Below are 25,421 nucleotides of genomic sequence, written 5' to 3'. Positions count from 1 at the left end.
TCTCTCAAACCACAATAAAAATTGAAAATAAAAATCATGTCAACTAAAAATAAAAATCAGACTAATTCAATTGCCAAAAAAAAAGAAAAAAATCAGCATCAAAGGCATCGAGGCACTTTATTCATGAATCAAAACATTAAATTAACTAATTCCCATAAAAGCATTTTTAAATCATTTTACATATTCATGAACTCTAATGGTATATGGAACATAAAATGCAACACGATCAATATAAATTCATTTCACATTCATCTACAACAAAAAAAAGGCACGAATTCTCGTCTATAGAAAGAAATTGATCATGTGGGAATGATTGAATATTTATAAAACTGAACATTTTTTTTTCTCTTCCTTAATTTAAAACCTCAATCGTTAATTAAAAATTCTGTTCACTAGAAAAGTTTTACATTCATTTGTATCTACATGCCATACATATACAAAAAACCTGATCAAATGATGATGCTCTTGAGAGCAGGAAAATTCAATTAAAAGCAAATTTTTTATGCATTTTTCGCTTCTTTTTTTGTAGAAAATGCTTTAGAGTCATCATGAATGGGTAGGAGCAAATGTAAAAGTTTCTGATGATATAAGTGAAAAATTAATGATGTGACATGCAGATTCAATATTGAGAGGCTGTTATGTCTCATACTTGATACAATTCCGACATCGTTCATGAAGAAAAGTTTAGTTTTGTAGGCAGTGTGCTTGGATCATGTCTGGAATGTTAATACTTGAAAGTGATAATTAACGGCTTTTGTAAATTTGAAAATTTGAATCTTAATTACAATAATTTTTATATCCAGCAAATTCGTTTTGCCGAGAATATTTTCTAAAATTAACGGTTTTTGAAAATTTAAAATGAAATATGCGGAGAATTATTTTTACATTAAAAATTGATATTTCACTGGTTTAATGCTTTATAGAATAAAAAGAATCATAATTAACTATGAATGGCTTGTATTTCATACAATTTTAATAACCGCAGCAAGCATCGCTGCTGGCAATTTCAATTATTAAACTCTTCATTGCGATGTAAACCAAGTTTGTAATCGCACTGGATCGATTTGTCATTCTAATGAACTTTTTCGATGTTTTCATAAAAAAAGTTTGATGCTGTAGCTGAAGTTAAAGTACATTTATATTTGTTTAAGCTGCTTGTCGTTGTGCTTGTTGTTAGTTTTTTGTAAAATAAGAAAAGTTTGAACTTTTTAGTTCTGAATTTTTTGTTTGCTTATAGAAAAACGGAATCGAAGCAGATGCAAATTTTGTGTAGTTTGGTTAGACTAGCATGTCAGTTTGATGTTAAGGGATGATTATTGTAGATTTGGATGTAAATAATTAATATTTTTTGAAAATTATTCTGACAAGTTTAATGGATTTTTGGATGAAATAGTCGACTAGACTTCACATAAAATTCAAGTAATTTCTTTGAATAATGGAATTAAATTCAAATTTTGAATATTCTTAGATAATTTTAATTACCATATCATTTTACCCACACACACACACAAAACATAATAAAGAGCTTCAATTTATTATTCATTACTTGTTAAAATTGAAATGTTAATTATTTCATGGGAATAAATTAATTTATTTTTAATAGAAATTTTATGCGTTAATCTTTTAAGAATATTATAGAAAGATATGAGAGTCTTGGGATGTCTTCTTTACAGATTTAAGCTGGATTAATTAGTTTTTTGTGGTGGTTTGGGAGGTATTAGATTATGAAGATTATCAGCGAAATTAAAGGTTTTTTCTACAAGAAATACAGATGTTGTAGTCATTATGAATCTCAAATGAATCTTGGTTAGGCGTGGAAGGTGGGGTACACAGGAGCCCTGATTCTGTATTCTGAATTCTTGGCTCAGATTCCATAAAATCATAAAATTGCAATTCAATACCAAAAATAACTAAATTTTAATCCACATTTAGTATTTAATTTGTCAGCACATACAATAAAACAATCAAAAAATTGAGAAATTAATTCCATGAATTTTATCATCAACATAAATTGTGAATCATGCATATGTTTATGCAAATTTAGACGTAGAAATAAATCAAATGAAGATTTTAATTGATTATGAAATTTCTCTCTAATTTGTCATGACAGATTTTTCACTTTTTTGTTGGGAATTAAGCATATTAAATCCTTTTAATTTAAATATTTTTAAAAATTTACTCATACATGAAAATGTTGAAAACTTTGTCTATAATTTATGCATTCCTCAACATAAGCTTTAAAAAAAATTATGTAAAATATTAGTTCATGTCTGCCTCATAAAAGCAAAAACCCGTAAAAACATCAGAAATTGTAATCAAAAAAAGAAAATTTTTTATTTTTGTTCGTTTAACTTAATTCAACCTAGTTCCTGCATAATATTTATCAGATGAGTAGAAACATTTTTTTGCTGCACATATGGAAAAAAAGCAGAAGTTCATCATTAAAGAGCATACTTTCTCATTACTTTGTACAGTTTTTTTGTTGTTGAGGAAGAGAAAAAAGTGCTTTTAACCTTCTTGTTCCTTACACTCGCATGAGTATGGATGTTTTTGGTGAATCTGAAATGAGATTTTTTTGGCATTTTGTCTTTTAATGAACTTTTGAGCTTAGAATGCATTGAGACAGGGTGTATTCAGAGAGAGGGGTTGAGGTTTAAGGGTTGCTAACTATATCCTTGCATTACTAGTAGGATTAAAAAGCGTATGCATGATCATTGGATTTTGGTCTTACTTATGACATTTAGTAATATCCTGAAGCCATTGATAGATACAGTATTGCGCTTGGTATTGGTAACTTTCAAGGATTAGTCAGCGAAAGAGCCAGGTTACTTGGGCAGTCTTGTTAATAAACTTTTGTTTAAAGCACGACATCGGCGTAGTCAGAGAGGTGTGAGAGGCTTTTAGGCGGGTGGTCAAGCCTGTTTCCGACATAATGTCCTTTAAAATCTTGTACGAAGCACGGTAAAGTTCAGTTTTAAGACAGTTTATTCAAAAAGCAGGACACTTCCGCTAATAGCGCTCAGACGGTCACAATTTTGGCTGTCGAAATTTCATACTTATTTGCTAAAATCATTAAAAGCAAAGCTTACGTGACAATCCACCGGAAATCGCCAAAAGTGCACCAACAAGCCCCAATTCAATGTCTTTCCAACTCGATTCCTTTTTATTTCTCATTTTCAAACATAATCATGAGAAATAATAACATTTGTTTTTTCCTTCATTCATTTCTATTCTTTCTCTCGTTTTTTTTTGGAGGGTATATGCTTTATATTATTGTTGTGAAAGAACAATCATTAATCAAACCCAATAGCAAAGGCAAGAGTAGAAGTACAACAAGAAGTTCACTCACAAACATTTTTTTGTACATACACGTACACACGTCGACGTCTAAACGCGCGCTTTTTACCATTCAGAAGAAATAAAAATAATTTTTTTTTGGTTGCTTTTTTGCCTCTTTTCAATGCAATGACTTTCGTGTTGAAATGTTGTATTAAAGGATTTCCTTTTTGGAAGTTCATACATACGTAAGTCAAGTGTATGGCACTAGATAAATCAACATGAGGTGAAATTTCTCTTGCTCAACATTCACATTAAAGTTGACTTAAGGAATTAAAAGGAATTTTGGATTTTTCTTCGTATTTAAAGGTTGATGAGGAAGGAAATCATTCTTGCTTAGTCCAGTGTTGCTCAAACTATTGACAGTGTTCTGTGGCACACTTATCTTATGAAATGTATGTCGTGTTCGGCTTCAGCTGACTTGGTGTCTTTAGTCGATTCGAGCCAATTCAGTGACTTGTGGCAGTAAATACAGCTGTGTAAAGCATGATTCATAGTCCTTAGTAATGCATTGCTTTAAACTAACCTTTAAAAATCATTAAAATTATTTTTAATACTCCCCATATTCAGTTTTACATTAATTCCTCTCCTGGTATCCATAGGAGACATAAGCCTATTACTCTGATTGAATCATTTAAATTTTTCTGAAAATGTCAAATCTCCATGAATAGATTTTTAATCTTTTTTTATGAATCTCAAATGACATGGTAATTCTCTTGAGCCGTCAATGGAAGGAATATTTGTTTAAAAATTCCTGCGAATTGTTATTTATTCATCAGTTGTTTTCGTTTTTTAATGAAAATGAAAATTCTTGAATGTTTTTGATGTTTTACGCTGTGAAAAACAATGTTTTTAATGTTTTACTTGTAATTGACAATTGTCAATGTTTTATGTCGATGTTTTTATCCTCAATGTTGCATTGGAAAACATTTGACAATCCTTAAAACAATGGGTAATACACTGCAAAACAATTAAAACATTGCGCAGGAATTTTCTCACTGGAATTTTTCCAATAAATTTTCCGAACTCAACACGAGAATTTTTTCTTCATTTAATCCATGAGAGGATAGACAATGAGAGAAATTCTCATGATGAGAACAAAAAAATTATATGGAAAACCACAACATATATCAAAAGCACATACAGCAACTATAATCTCATTTGAATTCATTCATTGCTGGCACAAGCACAAGAGGATTTTTTTTCCTCATCCATAAAACCGTTGTTTGAATGATAAGACTTGAATGATTATTCATAGCTCTACTTATGTGCACTCATACACATGTTCGTACATTCACAAAAAATAACATTGGATGTATGATAATAAATAAATGTAATAAGATTAGGTGTCTTGGTCACTAAAGATGAAGCGATGGGACTTGAATTTGATACAGTTTTTGAAGAGTTTTTTAGGAATGGGGATGAATTTTCTTACAGATCCTTCCTTCGAAATATTGCTTTTAAGTTTTCTTAGATCTAAAATTTTTTCTACCATTTTTCTTAAGCTTAGTTCTTACTGGATCTTAAAAAATTGGACTAAAACTAGTTGAAAAAGTATAATCTTCTTTCCCTGCTTCTTATCTTTGCCTTACTTTCCCATTAAATGCTTTTTTAGGCTTTTTTCTTCAAAATTGTGTTCTTTCTTTCAAATGTTCGGATTAAATAATTCCGATCAACATGAAGTTGACTCTAAGTTTCGATAAGTTTAACGAATGAAAATTTAAATTTCTTTTGACAGTTAAATTGTTCTTTATTTTCTTTATTGATTCTATTAATCTCAAATCATGCTCTGACGTATTCAGCATAAATCCTTATTTAAATCTGTCCATTTCTGTCAAGAATTTCCGAAAGCAACCGACAAAAACTTCAAACTCGACTTCACAAAAGTCCAAAAAGAAAAATCCATCAACATTGAAAAGGATTTCCATTTTATATAAAAAGCATCCGATTCTAAAATACTTCATAGCAGTTAAGCTGTTAATCATGCATAACTCATAAAATGAAGATTTTTTTTTCATGAGAAAAGAAACATTTTTTGAGGGTTCCGAATACTTTTCAGACTCATGGTATTTAAGATATTCAAGAGGATCAAATTTTGGGGGTAGCATATAAAAAATTGCAAAGTCATTGGGTACAGATTTTATTATTCATACATGCCATACCTTAACGCATGTCCAAAGCGTGATTACAAACTGTTTAAATTTAATGAAGTCTATCAATGTCGCCTATTATCGTCTCTTCTTACTCTATCCGTCGTTCCATCCATGTCTTGTTATTAAAATTTATTTTTCTCGCATTAAATGTCAGCTAAGCGTTTATTGTCATCGCTTTTCTCGCCATTAATGTCGCATTTTTCTTGTTAATCTAATTTTTTATTGGAGGCCGTTTAGTAAAATAAATTGTTTTGATTGATTTTTTCCCTGCTATATAGTCTGTCGGTTGAGGGGGATGGAGATGGATATTTTAGTTTATTAGATCATTTAGAATTTTTTTTTGAGATTTTATAGGGCATACTTTTTTGGATTATTGACGAAGAATGTCTGAGTAAAAATGTAAATATTGGGTTGGGGTTGAGGATATTTTAAGGCAATTTTGAATTAAATTTTCGATGAGCTTGTAGCAATAACCATAAACTTAATGGCTGTATTTAACAAAAAATATTCCATAGATTCCAAAGTTTTTTGAATTGCTGTGGAAAATGGTCAATGTGGGTTGTAAATGGTTTTGGATATTTAGACTGAATATCTTCATTTGTTAGAAATATTGATATTATTTGAGATTAGGATGTGCACGTGGGGTAGGGATGTGTTGGATTTGTGCTGTGCTATGCAACGATAAGAGCTGTTTATTGAGCACTGTATAGAGAAATAAGGTTTAAGTGTGTTCTGTGCCACTTTCCCAAATAACTCTCGGTAGCTCAGTGGGAGGAGCATGCGACTGTAAATCGTAGGACATGAGTTCGAGTCCCACTCGGGCTATGTTGTGAAGAACCTTAGAAGTCGTAAGGTGCTGAACAGAGTGTAACTAGAATCCATTGAGGGATGCAGGAATCCTGAAAATCATGTCTAGCATGAAACTTCTGAGAGATGACGAACATGTCCAATGCTTTGGCAAACATTTGTCCAAGTCCATTTCTGATGCCAAGAACCATTCAGAACCGCATAATCAAGTCATATGAGATCTTTGTAGCATTTCTCACTCCAAATTCACCTTAAAGCTCCTGATTTCTATCCCAAAATCTACATCCCATCTCATTCTATTCGCATATTCACCTGCTATCAACTCCAGTCCCCGAAAAATGATGAATTTTCATGAGCATACATATTGCGTATACCCAAAACAAGACATTTTACAATCAGCCATAAAAGCTTCTTTCTCTAACTATAAAAAGAAGTACGTAAAATTAATTGAAATTATTCATGGGATGTGAGTATGTGTCTAAATAACAAATATGAATACGATATGTATGGTATATTATTGTTATGCGATGTGAATGACAGCGGTGAGAAAAGACAATTGAATTACATCAAAATGCGAGATGGGGGCGATGATGACAACAACAAAAAAAAGAGATATCTAATATGGAAAACAGAAAGGAAACAAGCTGAATAATAAGAAGGAATAAAAATTATTACAAAACAAATATGCAAATTTTAGTCATGATTATTATGGAATCCTTTTCTGCTGATATAAATGAAAATTTTGGTGGTGTAGATGAGTGTGCGGCAGAAATGTGCTCCACTTCATGCTTGATATTCATCACCATTTTTCGTTGCTGAATTTATTATCACCATACATTAACATTTATTTTTATATATATTTACATTTATGGATGAAAAACATTCAGTTAAGTGATTGTGATGTGGATATATTGTCGGTCTGTCACAAATGATTATTATTTTCATGTCCATCATAGATTACACTTATTTGTATGTAAATTAAGAAAAAATTATATTTATTAATTGTTGGGCGATTCTATTATGTTGATAAGGAAAGGGAAGTTGGGATGGCATGGGTGAAAGTGTATTATGGCGCATTTATAGGGGTTCTTGCTGTTAGTTCTATGATGCATGGCTAGGGTAAGTTTTTATGCATTATTTAGTCCATATGGTAGGAGTTATCGTTCTTCGTCTTATAAAATGAATGCTAGGAAATCACACGATGTGAAATTGTCCGAATATCCGGCACCAGACCAACGTGACCCTGACTTAAGGTCAGATTTGATGAAATCCGACTTCAAGCGAGTCTGTGAATTAATTGTTGGCCCTTTCTATTCAGAGTACCTTCCGGGAATACTAAAATTGCATACAGAGATTTAGAATCGTTTCCTGGCTGATATCTGTAGTCAAAAGGTCTGACGGATAAGACGTATATCTAGATTATATATCTAGATTGATCCCCCCTCCACATTCCCCTTGAAAAGTACCCATCCCCTACCTCTAAATATTTATGGTATGCCATTAGATGTAGATAACGTAAAGCTATGAAACATGAACAAAATCACCTCCCTTAAGTCCAGCTTTTCTATCAAAAATGCGCTAATATTTACCCCCGTCATAAATGTCAAGGAATATTGCGCATAAAGTCATCATGTCGTAAATGTTCCTACAATTTTACTACTTCCTTATGCTGTGTGTACATTTCCACAGGTTTTTTTACTCCTCATTCGCTATAATATTTAAATATTAAGCATTTTAACTCGCAGTCAGTCTCTGTTTCCCATATTCAGTCTCTGTTCCTCACATTTTACCATATCATGCGTGATCATCACGATATAAATTTTCATAATTTTCATTCATATCAATACGAATATACATTTTTGTGTTGGAAATATAGACATATGTATGATTCTACATAAATTGTATAGGAATATTACCGCGAAATGTTATTACGTGCGGAAGCCGCACAGACCACGCATCTTTAAATGAAGATGTTGAAATTTTGATTGAGGTGAGGATACATTGTGTTATGGATTACAATAGGACAATTTACATTATGTTCCTGATCGCGTTTTACAGCTTATATTCGAGAAATGGAAGTGAATTTCATTATTTACTGTGGCTGTATATTAAGCAATGTTTATGACTCGTAAGTCATTCATGCTAGAATTAAAGATATGATCAGCCATAAATTATACTTTTGAGTAAAACGCGCTATGCCAAAATTCACATAATTCATGTCAGCATCAAATAAAAAGGTTCACATCCCGTCTCTAAACTGCAAAGAAAAACGCACTAAAATAGAAATAATTATGTTTCGATTTTCATTTATGACGTGGTTGTGGTGTGTTTAAGAGGTCGACGAAAGCATGCAGGGAGTGCTTTTATGTTCGGATAATTTTCATCCTCTTTCCGTTTATGGAATTGAGCACATGTGATGGGATATATACACACATTTATTATATGAAGTATAATAACAATAATTATGTGTACGTGAACTGAGCGTTCAAGTGAAATGATATTGAAGAAAAGCTCCTTTTTTTAAAGTCATTGCCTGAGGCTGATATTGATATTAAGGTCATTGAAAATTGCACATTTGGATTATAATGTTGCCATAAATAGCTTTTTAAGGAGGCCTTCAATCGGAACAGATATTGTATGTGTGATGGTCTGTTTACAAAGCAGATTCATGATATTGAAATTTATAGGATTTCCGAGAAGGTTTCTTGAAGGTCGATGATAAGGATCAATGTTGGTATGAAGATTTGTGTAAAATGTGCATGCATCGGATTTCGTGTTGTTTGTGGGTTTAAATTTGGTTTTGCTTTGTTATGCGAATTAGATGGTTATATTGTTTGTGCTGTACATTTTCTAATATTTGAAGTAGAAATGAACATCCTTGGGGCTGTGCGTCACTGAGGCTGTGCGTACTTAAGGCTGAGCGTTCTCAAGGCTGAATGGTATTGAGACTAAGCATCCATAATACTGAGTGTTCTTGAGGCTGAGTGTCTTTGAGGCTGAGTGCTTTTGAGGCTGAGCGTCCTTGAGGCTAAGCACCGTTGAGGCTGAGTGTCTTCGAGGCTGAGTGCCGTTGATGCTGAGTGCCGTTGAGGCTGAGCGCCTATGAGGCTAAGCGTCGTTGAAGCTGAGCGCCGTTGAATCTGAGCATTTTTGAGAACTCAAATGCCTCATAAAGTAGTTTAACATCAAAAAAGTAAATCAAACCTTAACTTTTAGCATCTTAATCTTGATCCTTCGAACACAATAGAGCTTTTAAAGCACAAAAGCATGAAACTAATTCACTAAACTAACTTCTCTCTTTATGTTCATTAAAGTCCATTCCCAAAGCGGATGACGCAGTACTTTGGTCTATCATTTCATAGACATTCACAATTATAGAGCATTTTCATTATTATCCTAAATATTTTGTGTGTAAGATGATGATAGGCATTATCTCGAAAATTATGAGGATACATTCTAAAAATACCCAAAGTCGCATTTGTTTCTTCTCTATTTCATCCATTCAAACAATAGACCTTCCATCATAATATCTTCCGTTCGTTCTCTCTCTCTCTCTCTCACTCACTTCGCTTGCACATAAATTTTTATTATTATTTAGACATTGCATGTAACAATAATGCCAGACCAGAAATGTGTGTATATGTGTACGACAAACAAAAGGAAAAAAAGTACACCGCAAATGAAAGGATGGAGGGAAAATAAAGACAAATATGAATGAGAAGAAATTGGTGCTTCATCATAATGGAGACAAACAATTACTTTTTGCGTGTGCATGTAGACACGGCTTCTGGTTCTGCTCCTTTTTCTGTGTAATTTCTCTTTTAGTTGACTTATGAGGATGGATTAAGTGTTTTGCGGTATTCATTTTGTCATTTTAGGACGAAGGTGATGGAAAAGTTATGTTTAGAGTGTCGGGGAGTTTTTGAGGTTATGGAACAGATCTTGGTCTTTTGTAAAAAGGTTGTATGAAATTTTATAAGCTGTATGTTCTTCAAGATGTATGTTTAGGCTGAAGCTGAAAGGTGTGCTGCTTTAAGGCTGAGTATGCTTAACCTTGAATGCTATGCGTCTTTAAAGCTGTGCATCATAAGCTGAACATCTTTAAAGCTGAGCGCACTCAAGGCTGAATGTCTGTAAAGCTGTGCATCATTAGCTGAACGTCTTTAAAGCTGAACGCCTGTGGGCTGTGCTGTGTGCAAATCTTCTAGGCTGTACGTCTTTAGGCATCTTTAAGGCTGTGCGTCATTAATTAATATCTGCGACTTTAAGATTGAATGTCCTGAATGCTATAAAGATGTAATGATATATGGATTTAAGGCTGTGTGATCTCAATACTAAGCTGCTATAGAGCTGTACCAAATAAGATTATGCGCTTATTTTCCCTAGATTATAGCTCAATTTTGACTCTATCTGACTTTTGTTCTATCAGAAATTTTTATATGTTTGTAAGAAGAAACCCTCATAATAAACATGCCATGACACTCATATATACTTATTTCATACATACATATTTGCCTTTTCTACTTTCCATCATTTTTGTTGTTCATGACTGTAAGTTTTCTTTTCTTTAAAAGGAAATTAAAATGATGTGTTTTTCTTTTCCACCCTAGTTCTGCATATTATTCTTACGCTATTTCTGCTTTCTAGAGTCTTGCTGGCATTGTTGTTGATCTTTTGTATCATAGAGCTTTTTTTGTATGAATATCTATGTACAATAAGAAGCTTTGAAAGTAACAAACACTTAGCTTGTCATTTCTTTTATTTCATTTATATGTTCCGTCGTTCATACTTTTGTTTCTTTGATGTAAGTACTGCATATGATGGAGGAATTGGAGATGAATAAAAGTTACTTTGAAGATTTAACATGGATGCTTATTATATGGGAAAGTATGTCATGTTTTAGATGCAAATAAAGGACTCTGGGTGCTTTTGTATCTTTGTGCTTTTTTTGATGCAAACGATGTATCTATGACTATTGTTCTAAGACGAGATGATGCATCAAAAGCTGGAGCTTGTTCAACGTTGAGTATAGTTGATGATATTGTGCTATTTTGTTGAATTTGAGCTTGGTTTTAACGTATTTTTGAAATTTAAATTTTTTTCTGGAAATTTAAACATTATTCAAATATTTTTTGACCGTTAAACAGTCAATTTAGTCCAACAATCTAAGAAAAACGTTGAAAAAGTCAAAGCATGAAAGGCTAACTCAATTTGTCTTACAGACCATCTTTATCACCCACACATAACTTTGTATGTCATTTCTTTTGATATTTTAACCATCTCATTATAATTTAAACTCATAATTTTCCTCATTTCCTTGTAACTTAGTCTTTAATCTTTCCATCTACTTGCTCGTAAAATTTTCTTTCTTCCGCCAGCTTCGCTCACGAGACTTGGTTAAAAAAGTTACTTCTTTTTTTCTTCGACTCGTTCCTGTTTTCTTTATTTTTAAATTAGGCACATGAACACTTGCTCTTTCGTTTACTTTGTTTAGCTTGTACTGTATGTATATGTGTGGTTAAATGTGTGGAATATATGATGCAAGGGGTGGAAACTTTTTGTGGAAAGAGTTTGATAGAATGTAGTGAGTTTTTGAGCGTTTTGAGGCCAATTTTGGGTAAATTCGGAAATTTTATAAATCACTCAAATCCCTATCTGAAAGGCACAAGTCGTGGAAATGGCCAAAAACTGGTATCCAGGCAAGTTTGTCCACAAGCCAGATTAAATGAAACCCGATATCAGTCAAGAATCAAGTCGGCCTAACGGCTGATTGTTGGATCATCTTTCCAGACTCATTTACGAACCTTGATATACATAACCTCAAAAATCTCCCATCCCTTGTAATTCTGTATGTGTTATGCAAATCAATTCGCAATTAATTTTCCTTAAAACTTTTCTATGTGACACAAAAGAAAAGCATGAATGGAAGAAGAAAAGTGCGTGGCATAATCAAGATAAAGGGGTAAGAAAGAATTTCCTTTCTTCATTCCACATTCTAGCAATATTGCACATACTTCAACAGCAATTTACAACGTAAAGTCATGAAAAAGAAGAAAAATATTTTTCTAATTATTCATAAAAATCTCGATGAATTTGTCACGTTTAGGCATTACTGCCATTCAGAATAAAGTTACTTTTGTGAAATGTAAAAAATGCTAATGGATGAATGTAAAGACTTGGAAAAGCGTGTTAATAAGCTTTAACGTAATCTACATGTGAGAAGGAGGGAAATGAGAATAGAAAAAAATATGGAAACTTAGGGGAAAGGCAGTATGTGCAGTGATTAGTCGACCAAGCTGACAGGAAAGGCAAAATGACTTTTCATTTCTGTCAGGTTATGGTCAATTCCTTTGAGTAATATTCAAAGCGTGCTGTTCCGCATTTTCGTTTCATTGTTGGTTAATGACTAATTTGTTGCATTTGACAGAGACTAGCTCAATGACTTATGAAGGGACATTTCTTTTTTGAATGTGGTTGTGCTAGTTCCATTTGTCTTTTTTGCTTTTAATGGTTTTGGTAAGTGCTTTTGGGAAGTAAGTGGAAACTTGAACTCATTTTGTCGACTTGAGCACAAAAATTGGAACTTTGTTACTTTTTTGAAACTAGAGTGGATTAAAGGCATTGGATTTATGGCATTTGATGCTTGCCATCTTGTAGAACAGATTATAATTATAGATTTTAAGTTATGCTGTTAATTAAAGTAAGAAAAGCAAATTTCTTTTCGAAGTGAGAACATCATTGACCTTGGATTGTATAATTTCAAATTTTAAAAGTTCGTTAAAATTAGTTTATGAATTCATAAAATTCAGCAAATTTAAAGCCATTCCAGTGATACCTTGACTATAAAACTTATGAATATAATTTTTTTATGACCGAAATCTTAAAAATCCGTTAAAAATTTATGATTTTCACAGCTGCAAAAACATAAAAATTTCTTTTACAAATATCAATCAATTCAAATTGACTTCCTAACTTCCTCATTCTTCTCATCATTTCTTAAACAGCACCAAAAAAAAAAGAAAGAAAATATCTCATAAAAAATAAAATTTTCAAGTCATGTACGAAAGTCAAAAAGGAATTTTTTCCCACTGTATTTTACAATCAAAAATTTACAGCTCAAGAAAATGCTAAAGTATCACGAAAAAAATTGCTTTTTTTAGAGCAAGGAAGGCAAGCAATGAGTAAAAAGGCAGAAAAAAGGGAAGCTATGAGTCGAAAGAATAATTAGCTTTGCATTTTATGACTGGTAGATGGAGAACAAGAAAAAAAAAAGGGAAACAGAAACAGCCGTAAAAGTTGATATCACTTCATGTAACTAAATTTTATTGTCGACACAATAAAATTCAAATTTATTGCGATATCTCGAGAATCTTCTACTTCATCTTTTCATTGTCAGTCATTTTTCATGAGCGCGATTTTAGAGAGTTAATTAGGGAAGAATGGAAATAGCAGCTAATTTATTTTCATTTGCTGCTTAAGGAGATTAAGTGATTAAGAGAGATGAGAAATGGGTATTGACCCCATTTTAGGGAATTAGGGGAAGTTTGAGCGCGGATTATTGAAGTTGCTATGACTTAAAGTCAAGAATGATGGTTAGGTTAGGGTTTGTAAGCCCAATATAGTCCATAGACATAGATACCTGACACTTATTACGAAGAGCTCTTGAGGATGATGATCGGTTCGAGACTTTGCTACAAAGGAGGAGGGGGATGATCAAAAGTCGACTGAACTCTGGATTGAACATCTAATCTATTATTTGAGTCTTATTCAAAGCTATAAAAGCGATTTGAAGTATACGACCAGTATACGAGTATCCCAGGCCAGGAAGTAAAATCAATTGGCCTTTACCCTCAAACCCATTGCGTCCTCTGAATACGTCCCTGATTCGAACACATCAGAAAAGATTGAGTCATTTCTAGAATTTTCAGGACATCCTGCTAAAGAATACTCAAAATTTGCTCTTAACACAAACCATTAGCAATACTCTCCAGCAACTTCTAGTTCCAAAAATCCATAAAAACAGTATTCATCCTCATTTCCCCTCCAGAAAACCGCACTACCCCCATTAACCTCTAACATTTTTCAACAAAATTCATTTTTATTTATTTTACATCTCTTCTCTTATTGTTTTGATGGATTGTTGAATTTAAGGAGTTGGAACAACTTGAATGACTCGAATAAGAGTCTATTTATTTCTCGATTTTTACTTATGAAGAAAATTATTTCCATTTTCATTTGTTTCCGGAGCAATTTAATAACTCTGTTGGTTTCATTAGATCCTTGAACGGCTTTTATTCCTCAATTTAAGCTGTGGGCGTTGTGATATTATGAATATTGATCAAGTCCTTCTCTCATTTCAATTTTTCCAGAAGATTTATCTTGCTTTTTTTGGATAATGAATTTTTTTTTGTGCTGTATGCTGAATAATTTACAGCAATATTGAAATTCTTGTAAGGAAATCAAATTTAAATTAAATTATGTTTGGCTCATTTTACAAATTATTCAATTAATTGGGAATGTCTGATGGAACTTGTAATTGAAATGTTTTGGAATTGACAGATTTAATTGATTGATGACTGGAAATACTTGATCAATTAATTATGTTTGGGAATGCAATCATTTTGACTAGGATTTCTCTGTATGTCAATGAATATGAATTTGTTTTGTGGATTGTTACTATGCTGACCGTACAGATCAACTATGATCCATGGTCTTTTCTAGTTCACGCCTTGTACTATTATATAATGCTTGAAGGACGACTTCATAAGACTTGATGCACCCAAGATAAGAACCGAACTTCGTAACTAGAACTGTGAAATGGAAAAGAGCTTCTAAAATTAGACTTGAACTGGGATCGAACCCAGAATCTTAGGCACGTAAGGTCAACGCACTGAAATTTAGGCCACAAAAACCATTTCATTGCTAAATCTAATTCTGACTGCCTTTGGCAATTGCCAATTGCAAAATGCTACATTATCTTTATCAACAGCCTCTTTCCAAGATTTGTGTGATGTATGGAATTAGCCTCGTGTCCTGAAGATCCGGAAATTTCAAAACTTGTCAAAAGAGTCAATAAACAAGTTTTGTTCCGCAGGATAAAACATCAGATTCATTAAAAACGAGTATTTATAACAAACCATGCTTTAACTACCCACATGATATTTATTTTTAAAGTTCCAACTCTCGTAGAACATCCAAAAGTCAATTTCCCTGAAGAATTCAAACAATTTCTACTAAAAACTCCATAAAAATCCCACTTTTTTTGCTTTATTATTTCCGTTAACTCATCGCATGTTGTTGTTATTCAGCAATGTCCAACAGATATACATTTCCTCCTACATCTTTTCGAAAGGTATAATGTTCCTGAAAGTAAAACAGAAAGAAAAAAAAATGTTTTAAAAGAGGCAATGACAGACACATTGGAATGAGAGGAACACAAAAATTTCTTCATTAAGGAACTTCGCTTTCAGCAATAAAACTTAAAATTAAGGAGAAAAGATTCAAAAAAATATTTTTTTACTTCTCATCTTTTTTGATGTTATGTATTTTGGAATCATAAAAATTTTATGGCTCACCCCTCTTCCTTTCTCATTCCATCGTACTTCCTCCATCGCTCATTTATATAAATTTGCCTTTTTTTTTTGGCTCTACGAACAAAAATAAAAATAAAGAAGAATATGATGTTTATGTGAATATATGCCATAGGATGTTCACATGATGCTCCTCTTCTGCTATTTTTTGCCATTTTAAAGACAGCAGAGAGGAAAGAACAATTTTTTTTTCGATATGAATAATTAATGTTTAATGTATACGACTCATATGCACGAGGATGTGAATGTATTTTAGACATAAATTTTTGGTTCATTTTTATGGATCAATTTTTATAATACAGACATTTGAATCCTTTTTATAGTGCGTTTTAAAATAAATGTGGGAGCTTTTTATTTTTGAAGGTTAGAGATTGTCTAGATGTTAGGCTGTAATGTTGAATAATGGAAAATTCCTAATGAGATGCTAAATTAGAAAAGTTATTGCTTAATCATGATTAAGCAAGGCATGTGTTTAAGGCAGTGGTGGGCAATCCAACAAGTGCCGTGGCACACAGGTTGCCCACTACTGACTTAAGGTCAAATTCTGAGTTTTCTGATCTTAGGAAACGATTCATACAAAATGCTAGTCAACTACGAATTATAATCCTAGGTCATGTTTATTCAGAAGCTTGATACGTGTCAGAGCTGGCTCAAAACAATTCAGAGCTGGTTTCATCAATGAAACAAAGTTAATTATAGTCCCTTAAGCAGCAAGGTGGACCCTACCCATACATTATTATTACAATTATGAAATATTAATTTAAATCTCACTAAACTTCCATTAGCATTAGGGATGTAAATGCATACTGCACATCATCTGCAATCTTAAAAATGAACATACCTCCTTTCGTCCATCGGCTGTAGCCTAATGCATTGTAATATCGCAACATGAATATATAAAAAACTTTCAAGCTCTATAATTACTGATTGTACTGTACATGCTTCCTTCATATCATTACAGCTCAAGAAAATGCTAAAGTATCACGAAAAAATTGCTTTTTTAGAGCAAGGAAGGCAAGCAATGAGTAAAAAGACAGAAAAAAGGGAAGCTATGAGTCGAAAGAATAATTAGCTTTGCATTTTATGACTGGTAGATGGAGAACAAGAAGAAAAAAAGGGAAACAGAAACAGCCGTAAAAGTTGATATCACTTCATGTAACTAAATTTTATTGTCGACACAATAAAATTCAAATTTATTGCGATATCTCGAGAATCTTCTACTTCATCTTTTCATTGTCAGTCATTTTTCATGAGCGCGATTTTAGAGAGTTAATTAGGGAAGAATGGAAATAGCAGCTAATTTATTTTCATTTGCTGCTTAAGGAGATTAAGTGATTAAGAAAAATGAGAAATGGGTATTGACCCCATTTTAGGGAATTAGTGGAAGTTTGAGCGCGGTTTAGTGAAATTACTATGACCTGAAGTCAAGAATGAGGATTAGGTTAGGATTTTTAAGCTTATTGTAGTCTATAGATATAGATACTGGACACTTATTACGTAGAACTCTTGGGGATGGTGACTGGTTCGAAATTTTGCTATTGAGGAGGAGGAGGGGCCGATCAAAATTCGACAGAACTCCGGATTGAACATCTAATCTATTATTTGAGTCTTATTCAAAGCTATAAAAGCGATTTGAAGTATACGGACCAGTATACGAGTATCCCAGGCCAGGAAGTAAAATCAATTGGCCTTTACCCTCAAACCCATTGCGTCCTCTGAATACGTCCCTGATTCGAACACATCAGAAAAGATTGAGTCATTTCTAGAATTTTCAGGACATCCTGCTAAAGAATACTCAAAATTTGCTCTTAACACAAACCATTAGCAATACTCTCCAGCAACTTCTTGTTCTAAAAATCCATAAAAACAGTATTCATCCTCATTTCCTCTCCAGAAAACCGCACTACCCCCATTAACCTCTAACATTTTCAACAAAATTCATTTTTATTTATTTTACATCTCTTCTCTTATTGTTTTGATGGATTGTTGAATTTAAGGAGTTGGAACAACTTGAATGACTCGAATAAGAGTCTATTTATTTCTCGATTTTTACTTATGAAGAAAATTATTTCCATTTTCATTTGTTTCCGGAGCAATTTAATAACTCTGTTGGTTTCATTAGATCCTTGAACGGCTTTTATTCCTCAATTTAAGCTGTGGGCGTTGTGATATTATGAATATTGATCAAGTCCTTCTCTCATTTCAATTTTTCCAGAAGATTTATCTTGCTTTTTTGGATAATGAATTTTTTTTTGTGCTGTATGCTGAATAATTTACAGCAATATTGAAATTCTTGTAAGGAAATCAAATTTAAATTAAATTATGTTTGGCTCATTTTACAAATTATTCAATTAATTGGGAATGTCTGATGGAACTTGTAATTGAAATGTTTTGGAATTGACAGATTTAATTGATTGATGACTGGAAATACTTGATCAATTAATTATGTTTGGGAATGCATTCATTTAGACTTGGATTCTCTGTATGTCATGGAACATGTGTTTATTTTTTAGATTTTGTACTTACTATGCTGACCGTACAGATCAACTATGATCCATGGTCTTTTCTAGTTCACGCCTTGTACTATTATATAATGCTTGAAGGACGACTTCATAAGACTTGATGCACCCAAGATAAGAACCGAACTTCGTAACTAGAACTGTGAAATGGAAAAAGAGCTTCTAAAATTAGACTTGAACTGGGATTGAATCTAGGATCTTTGACACGTAAGGTCAACGCACTGAAATTTAGGCCACAAAAGCCATTTAATCGCTGACAATTCTATCACTGACTGTCCTTTGTCAATTGCCAAAAGCAAAAGCTACATTATCTCTATCTACAGCCTCTTTCCAAGATTTGTGTGATGTACAGAATTAGCCTCGTGTCCTAAAGATCCGGAAATTTCAAAACTTGTCAAAAGAGTCAATAAACAAGTTTTGTTCCGCAGGATAAAACATCAGATTCATTAAAAACGAGTATTTATAACAAACCATGCTTTTACTACCCACATGATATTTATTTTTAAAGTTCCAACTCTCGTAGAACATCCAAAAGTCAATTTCCCCTGAAGAATTCAAACAATTTCTACTAAAAACTCCATAAAAATCCCACTTTTTTTGCTTTATTATTTCCGTTAACTCATCGCATGTTGTTGTTGTTATTCAGCAATGTCCAACAGATATACATTTCCTCCTACATCTTTTCGAAAGGTATAATGTTCCTGAAAGTAAAACAGAAAGAAAAAAAAAATGTTTTAAAAGAGGCAATGACAGACACATTGGAATGAGAGGAACACAAAAATTTCTTCATTAAGGAACTTCGCTTTCAGCAATAAAACTTAAAATTAAGGAGAAAAGATTCAAAAAAATATTTTTTTACTTCTCATCTTTTTTGATGTTATGTATTTTGGAATCATAAAAATTTTATGGCTCACCCCTCTTCCTTTCTCGTTCCATCGTACTTCCTCCATCGCTCATTTATATAAATTTGCCTTTTTTTTGGCTCTACGAACAAAAATAAAAATAAAGAAGAATATGATGTTTATGTGAATATATGCCATAGGATGTTCACATGATGCTCCTCTTCTGCTATTTTTTGCCATTTTAAAGACAGCAGAGAGGAAAGAACAATTTTTTTTTTCGATATGAATAATTAATGTTTAATGTATACGACTCATATGCACGAGGATTTGAATGTATTTTAGACATAAATTTTTGGTTCATTTTTATGGATCAATTTTTATATTACAGACATTTGAATCCTTTTTATAGTGCGTTTTAAAATAAATGTGGGAGCTTTTTATTTTTGAAGGTTAGAGATTGTCTAGATGTTAGGCTGTAATGTGGAATAATGGGAAATTCCTAATGAGCTTCTAAAATTTGAAGTTATTGCTTTATCATGATTTAGCAAGGCCTGTGTTTAAGGCAGTAAGGGTAATCCAACAAGTGCCGTGGCACATAGGTTGTCCACCACTGACGTAAGTCAAAGACTGACTTTTCTGATCTTAGGAAACGATTCATACAAAATGCTAGTCAACTACGAATTATAATCCTAGGTCATGTTTATTCAGAAGCTTGATACGTGTCAGAGCTGGCTCAAAACAAGTCAGAGCTGGTTCAATTAATGGAACAAAGTTAATTCTAGTCCCTTAAGCAGCAAGGTGGACCCTACCCATACATTATTATTACAATTATGAAATATTAATTTAAATCTCACTAAACTTCCATTAGCATTAGGGATGTAAATGCATACTGCACATCATCTGCAATCTTAAAAATGAACATACCTCCTTTCGTCCATCGGCTGTAGCCTAATGCATTGTAATATCGCAACATGAATATATAAAAAACTTTCAAGCTCTATAATTACTGATTGTACTGTACATGCTTCCTTCATATCATTAAATTAAAACAAATAAAAATTCATAACAATATAAACCTCATAGTGTGGAACTGACATGAATATATTTATGTATGCATATCTATGCTGTGATTATAGTCAGTTTATGAATTCATTTTTTATTATTCTCTGTTTTTATTTATCACACTGATGACTAAAAATTCTCATAGAACTGGAACTTCCCAGTAAAAAAAGCTCTCTCGTTGAATTCATAATGTTTATGTTTGTATGTACAATATGGTTTTGATTTTCATGGCTCATACTTTTTTTTCTGCTATAGTTGCGTTTTGTTTGCCTTTCCAATAATAAAAATAACTCTTTTTCATTGATTTTCACATTTTTTTTATTATTATGATTTTTTTTTCTCTGTATATGTATATAGATATAGATGTGATATTGAAATTGCCATGTGAATAAAATTGTGACATCAAATGAAAATAAAACAGAGAAAAAAGTTTGAGGGTTACTTATGGAAATATTTGGGGATGGAAACGCTTTGGGGTTTGAATGGGTTAGATATGATTGTTCTTGGTATCAAATGACTCAATGAATGGAGGATGCATCAGAATTTGTAGGGGATAATGATGCTGATGGTTCCTTTCTGGGGCACAGGAGTGTACTCAAGTGAAAGAAGGGGTGTTATGGTGTAGGTTGTCATCTTGATGTGATTAGTCGTTCTTAAAACATGATAAATAAGGAGTCATATGGGTACTTATCATCTCAAGCCCATCTGAGGTCAAAATTCGACTCCCTTGGGGTCTCTTTGCCTCCCTCGGGTATTACTTCTACTACTGCAAATTGTAGATTTGTTTTTCCAAAAAAGAAGAAAAGTAGGTGTAGGGAGGTCAATTTTTGAGTACAGAAGTCAAGTTCTACGAACGACCAATTGCATCAAAATGACATTAGTCATCCTTTTAAGCAGACACACATCTCGTCAAACAAAATTTGTTTCCTCGATAGATATAACCTCAAAGTTTCCACGACTATGACATGTATCACACACCCCTCACTAAATCATGCCTGACATACCGCCTTCCAAAGACACTAGGCTCTTTACACAAAATTCATCATTTTGGTACATAAAAATATAAAAAATTGTATTTCAAAAAGGCTTATGTGATGGAGAGCTACTTCCCTACATATATAAAAATATTCCGTGCTGAAAAATAATTCGGCAAAAAACAATTTTTTATGGCCGAGTTCAGATGAGTGGCTAAGAGCTATTGCTGAGCTTTTTATCAGTTTTTTTTTTCAAATATTTATGCTTCCCATAAAAAATGAAACAAAAATTTATTCTAGATCTGAAAATAAATGGAAAAAAGTGCATAAAACTGATTGCAACATGCACATTGACATATCTATACTTTATAATATTGGAGATTGATATGTTAAATTCATGCTGAACGGTTTTCTATGACATTACCATGTGCCCAATAATTTTATGTGCATTTTCTCTCTCATTGATTGAAATATTTTTATGTGTGCATTTTTTTTATCTCTGAATTGAGGTTGGACTTTTCTTTTGTATATTTATTTTTCGATAATTAAAAAGCTTTCAGGTTTTGTTTTGTGCCTGTTTTAGTTTTCATGCCAGGTTAAGCTTTTAACTTTTTTTTGTGATTTTATTTTGTGAAGTATCGAAAAAAATATTAGAGGTTAACTTAGTTCTATTAACGTCAGAAGATTTTTTTGGGTCAGTTGACTGGTTTGGTGAGGCACGGATTAGAAATCGTTATGACAATCCTGTAATCTTAAATTTTACTCCTGAAAATAACAACTTTTGTAATTCTGCTGTCTATGGTTTTCGGATTAGCAAGTCCATGTCAAAATTGTAGGAATTTATATGAATTTCAAGTCAGTACTTCAAAAAATTCACAGAGTCAGTCATAATCGAGCCGAATTCACTCGATTCCAATGAAATTGTTGTTACCTTAAGTCAACTAACCTGGAAAATCCAACTTTTAAAATATTTGACAATAAACCGTCGTCATGTCAGTGTAAAGTTGGATTTCGTGTATAACTCGTATAAAATTGGCACAGAATTGTCTCCAAACCACATTTAGAACAGTATACTATCCAGAAAACTAGAAAATGATTAAAGACATAATGCAGACTCGACTTAACCTCGAGATTTGATTTAAAATAGAACCAGAATCATCAAAATTCTAAGAAATGGTTACCAAGTCCAACAAATAAACCAACATCAATCTCCCAGAAACAGCATCAATCCCGATCCTTCAGAACTTCTAACCAACAATTTATCTATCATGGATATAAAAAAAAACTTTTGTTTCAATCTAATACAATATTATATAGAAAAGCTATCTGCATGTGATTGCAGTCTATCCGCAAAAGCACATTTTTCACCGCATTCATATCATCAATGTTGTGTCGACAGGAAAAGGTTTTCTCTTTAGGTTTATTTTTTTGTATCTATAAAATTAAAATAAAAACCCAAAAAAACACAGAAATTTGTGAATGTGGATGTCACATATCATTTAATATAATAATCACCATGCTGTATTTTAATTTTAATTTTATCTTTTTTTTTTATGAAATTGATTTTTTGAGGATAATAATAATGCATGCATGTTGAGGTTCTGATTTGTTGGAGAGTGGAGATTTATATGAATATGGATTTAGGCTGGAAGCTGTCATGAATTTTAATAGTTTTTTTTATCATTGATTAGAGGGAGAAATTAGCACATAAAATTATAAATGTGAACAGCCAGTTAAGGTTGGAAAAATTATTTAACAAAATAACGGTCATAAAATATTTGAAAAATAACTGCCAAAATATATTTAAAAAATGCTTAACTATTTCTTAATATTTGAATTTGGAAAATAACGGTCAAATACATTAAAATTCAACAAGTAGTATTCGAAACTTGAATTTATGACAACAGCACTAACTGCCCACCATTTAAACAAGCTTCAATTCCTCAAAAACGATATGAAAAATTAATTCACCAGCAACTGAAAATTTGCACTTTAAGCACCGATCACTGAATACTCAATTATCAAAAAAATATGCAAATTCTCATGCATTATCTGCATGAAATCAATTTTGTATATTAAGCTCCTACTCATTTCATTCATTCATATTGCCTCAATAATGATGACTGTGTGTAAAATGTATTTAAAAAGTATTTTCTGCAAAATATTTAAGCCAATTCAATAATTGATTTAATTTTGTGAAAATTTTTCAATTTTCATCTATTTTTGCTTATTTTACGTATTATCATAACTCGATAAATAGAACAGATATCGTGCAAATGCGGATGCAGTGACAACTGAAATGGAAGTTTTTTTTTCAGTGAAATTGAAATTTTTATGATTTTTGCGTTATGCAAAATTTATTGTTTTATTTAGCTGATTTGATGCTTTTTTTGAGGGTTTTTAACATAAATGCTTTTTTAAATCAAACCTCAAACTTTAAATTTCTAAAAATCTTTTTTATATTTGCTTCCAAAATTTCCTCCATCTTTTCAAAAATTCTTGTTTCTACATCTTCGAGTTTATTGCTTAAACTTTCGATTTTTGCTTCCAATTCGGTAAATTTATCATCAAATTTATCTAACTGTTCACTGGTAGTCGAAAGCTTATAATCCATCAATGATAGTATGTCAGCTTGTGAAGTCTTAATGTCATAAATAGAACTGTGCAATTCTTTTAAAGTTTCATTAATTTGAGGTGGAGAATTAGCAATTTCATTGCAATTCTGATATGTTTCTGTCAAGATTAGTTTCCTTGAATTGCGAGCATTGTCAACCTTTAACTCTTGAAGTTTTGCATATAAAGGCAAAAAATTTGCAAATTTCGAAGCTTTTAGCTCAGTTTCATAATCACTTAATTGCTGTACAAAATTTGAATCATTTTTAAGATTTTTGAATTTTTGGTCCAATTTTAAAAATTCATCACTCATGCATTTACTTTTAACGGTATTTATAATATTTAGCACCCCAGTGCGATCTTTTTGAGAGTTCAAGTTAATGCACTTAGTATCTAGCATATACAATGAAGTTAATTTTGTCAGATGATCAAAAACTGTTAGACCAACATGAAAAATGTTCGATTTCCCCAAAACAATCACTTCCAAATTAGGATTGTAATTAAAAATTCCATCTTCAATAATTTCAATTTTAGTATCATAAATATTAAGATATTCTAATTTTGAATAAGGTTTTAAGTCAGACTGATGTATCTCCTTCAAGCTATCATACCAAATTGCGATTCCTCTCATGTTTGTGAAAAATTTTTCCAGTCCTCTTGGGAAATAATTTACGGATTTATTGCTCGCGTTAAAATAAATTTCATCATCATTACTTTTTCCACTCATATGAGTTCCTGATATTTCATTGATCTGAGCATTTTCGAATGAGTCAATGTTCAAAATATTTTTAACTGCACAGCGATATTTGTTCTTCATGTTCCAAAAATCACACATGTTGAACTCACATTCAACATTAACAAATTCGTAAAATTCAAGGAGTGTAAAATAAATTACAAGTAAACTGCCAATTAAAGTTAAAGATTAGGTCAAATAATCACATTCTTGTTTAAATTTACTTACAATAAGACTTTTGCCATTTCTTGAATTAAAGAAATAGTTTTCAATAAGACTTAAATTCACAATTTATTATTTGTTTAAAAAACGTCTTTACGATTAAAGCCAAAGTATTTAAATGATCATAAATGTGAGTTATACTGCTCATGTTTTTCGTTTCCTTATCAAATTGAGAGTATTTTAGAAATTAATTTCATTATAACAGAATCTCCCAAAATTGTATTATGTTCTTGAAGATTGTGCACATAAAAAATGCGAAAAGTTCATATGTAAGGTTAACATTAATTATAATGAGCTGATAGTCGAGTTTATTATCAAATTCAATTTTATATTACATCCGTTTTTATTTTATTTGCAAACTTACTTACTTACTTGCTTACTTCCATGGCGAAGGCGTAAGAGGGAGACTTGGAAATTCCAATAAGTATCATCAATATTGTCCTTCCAATTTAATCACAAAAACATGAATATATTGAACAAAAATCGCGTAATTTAATCACCCAAAATATAAATACGTGATAACATTCCTTATTAAAATTTGGTGCAATCGTGTCTTAGAATATTCAAGCC

The 25,421-nt window shown here is 31.9% G+C and overlaps 1 protein-coding gene across 1 annotated transcript; it reads right to left on the bottom strand.

Annotated features, from left to right (window-relative positions):
• Positions 1–23,580: 23,580 nt before the first annotated feature.
• Positions 23,581–24,943, bottom strand: LOC139089465 (uncharacterized). The gene is made up of 2 exons (XM_070639018.1): positions 24,858–24,943; positions 23,581–24,798 (listed from the first exon to the last, which is right to left on the bottom strand). The coding sequence occupies exons 1-2, from the start codon at positions 24,872–24,874 to the stop codon at positions 23,706–23,708; spliced, it is 1,110 nt and encodes a 369-aa protein (XP_070495119.1). The 5' UTR covers positions 24,875–24,943; the 3' UTR covers positions 23,581–23,705.
• Between the last annotated feature and the right edge of the window lie 478 nt (positions 24,944–25,421).

This window comes from Chironomus tepperi, unplaced genomic scaffold, assembly GCF_022539635.2.
Source record: "Chironomus tepperi strain 1889 unplaced genomic scaffold, CSIRO-AGI_Ctep_v1 contig_177, whole genome shotgun sequence".
NCBI classification, from domain to species: Eukaryota; Metazoa; Arthropoda; class Insecta; order Diptera; family Chironomidae; genus Chironomus; species Chironomus tepperi.
The sequence above is the reverse complement of the archived record's forward strand: the minus strand, read 5'-3'. Positions and strand labels throughout refer to the sequence as shown.